Here is a 2,529-nt window from a genome sequence, read left to right on the forward strand (position 1 = left end):
GCACATAGACATAAACCTTTTCAAAACATGTTCAGTCTCAATACAATAGCTGAAGACTAGGAATCTGTTGATTCCATGCATATAATTCAAACCACTGTACATATACTTGGGTATATATGTCAACCTAGATAAAAACCAAACCATTTTTAAGAAAACTCAAATAATGTTATTTATGGAGTTAAATAACTAGTCTATAAAATATTAACTTATAAATACTAACCTATTAAAAAATATTCATGTGCACTGAAAGTACACTTATTCAAACCAAAGACACGACAACAAGTAACTTCAGCAGAGCTGTAAAAGAAGTTTGGAATAGCAGTAGACAAATTAAAATTAGGGCTTTAAGCCAAACTCCACTAAGCTATTTTCAATGACAATTTCCTCTGGTAAAAGACAGACTAACAGTAAGAAGACAAACATTTACTTCTGGTATTTACTGGTGCTTGGGGGGAGAACTTGAGAATGGCATCTGGTGAACGAACACATCATAGTCACTGCCCCATGAGTATGTTTAGTTCATTCACAAACTAACAAAAGTGATTTCTTAGCCATATAAATCAGTAAGTCACTACAACTTTAAAGTCTAGATTTTTACACCTTCAATATCTGATTAAGTTATTAATGGATGATTAAACAATGAAAAAGCTGAAGCAAGTCAATGAAACCAGATAATAAAGCAGCTCTGAAGTCTTGCTGAAAGGTAGTCTGTAGCTCCAGAGAAGCACAGCAAACAAATAAGTTACATGAGTGCTTATCAATTAAAGGCTAACTTTGACAAGATGATCAACTTTTAATTATTCAAGTATTTAAATGGTTTTAAACCAATTATTTTTTGACCTTTTATGAGAGTTCAGCTTTGACAGTGTGATCAGACAGATTGTGTACCTCATCCTTGCTAAATGACCCTTTTCTACTAGCTTGGAGAGAATCATGCTACATTATTTTTTTTAATCAGAATTTGATTTTTCATTTCTGATTCATCTTGAAAAATTAAACTTCCTGTAAGGCTGAATGTATCATAAACTCTGGATAGCACAAGCAGTCCATATTGACAAACGGTATAGTTTTCATCCCCCCTCCATGAATAGGATGTGCCCAGCAAGCTGACAGAACTAGTGGGTTATGTTACTGGATTACTTACCAGTAATTTAGAGATCTATTGGATCACCTCCTTTACCTACCATAACTGGCCTTTGGGCATCTCCCACAAGCACTGCACAGGACTCTGGAGCCCTTGAAATTTCAAATTGCAGGTTGGTAAGTGCATGCATTGGCATATGTTTCAAGCATTGACTTGCCCCTTATTACACAGACACCAACACTGCACAGAGACCCCTCCTCCCTCAGCTGCATTTTTACACTAAGTAAATTCTGTAAACAGGAAAAGTTCCAAACCAAATAACTAAACTCCTCCCTCCCTCATCCTTATCTCTTTGAAAACAGAAAAATTAGCACCCTGCTAGGGAAAATTTCTTATCTAAGAACACAGAAGAAAACTGCCTCATCACTGGTTTGCATTTGCACAGAGTACAGAGAATAAAGATTTTGGCAATTCTCTGGGATTTATATGTCATTTATGCAAACATAACGCAACTACACAAGGCAGTGGTCAGTCGGCTTATCAAAGCAAAGAGAAGTGGCCAATCTGAAAGCACACAGGCCCCAAATAAAGCACTGAATTTAATGAGCTATACTCTGACACTCAACAATAAACACAAATAGTGTGAATGACATCCTTCAAAGGTAAAAAAGGCTCTACATTCAAACTAGGAGTGAGGGGAACAGAGGGAATCCTGATAGTTTTGCAGCACAAGTAATATGGGCCAGGTCAATGCTAGATGCATGCACATGTTTACCTACCTGGTATTTCAAATTTCACCAATTCCAGCTCCATAATGCAGTGCCAGGAAACATTACAAAGTGGGAAGGAAACAGTGACAGATCCCAAGCTAAAGAAAATGTTTTAGTAAATAATTATCTGTTTGTTTTTACATTTGTCATATTTCCAGTTCAAAATGAGCAAAATATTTTTCTTAGTGTAAACAAGATACACAGTGATGTTGTGGTTATCAAACAGCAAGGCAGAAAGTTTTAACTGCACAAAGTCATCATTGTCTCATCTAAACCTCAGGATGGGCAAGGAGAAGTAAGAATGAGGCAACATTAGTTTTAACATGTATGACATGAAATTTATTAGCAATCAGCTCTAAGTTTAGGATGACAGAATTGGAAACAGGAGCTAACCTTTTCATTTGATTGTCTTCTTTTCTTTAGTTGAATGAGATCTGTTTCCACCTTTTCGGCCAACTCCAGCTTCCTCTTGTTCCTCTTAAAAGCTGCTAAACTAAACCCTATAAAATAGTTCAAAAGCAGGTAAACTAAGTAAAGTTCACTTAAATTTAAGTAAGTGTTGATAAGTTGACATTTTGAAGGACACATCCCCCACTTCTTCACTGATGCAAAAAGCAGCAATAAAAATGGTCAACAACTAAGTATTTAAGGTTCAGCACAAGATGTTTACATCTT

General features: G+C 35.9%; 1 protein-coding gene across 1 annotated transcript in view; it reads right to left on the reverse strand.

The window, feature by feature from the left end:
• The window catches only part of LOC103798753 (threonine aspartase 1-like), a gene marked incomplete at its 3' end in the record, with an annotated part of 35,293 nt that overhangs the window by 4,396 nt on the left and 28,368 nt on the right, over positions 1-2,529 (reverse strand). The window contains exon 7 of the mRNA XM_009071035.1: positions 2,248-2,354. Coding sequence (XP_009069283.1) covers positions 2,248-2,354 — 107 coding nt within the window. The remainder of the gene's footprint in view (positions 1-2,247; positions 2,355-2,529) is intronic.

The sequence above is a fragment of the Acanthisitta chloris genome, unplaced genomic scaffold (genome assembly GCF_000695815.1).
Source record: "Acanthisitta chloris isolate BGI_N310 unplaced genomic scaffold, ASM69581v1 scaffold22023, whole genome shotgun sequence".
In the NCBI taxonomy this organism is placed as follows: Eukaryota; Metazoa; Chordata; class Aves; order Passeriformes; family Acanthisittidae; genus Acanthisitta; species Acanthisitta chloris.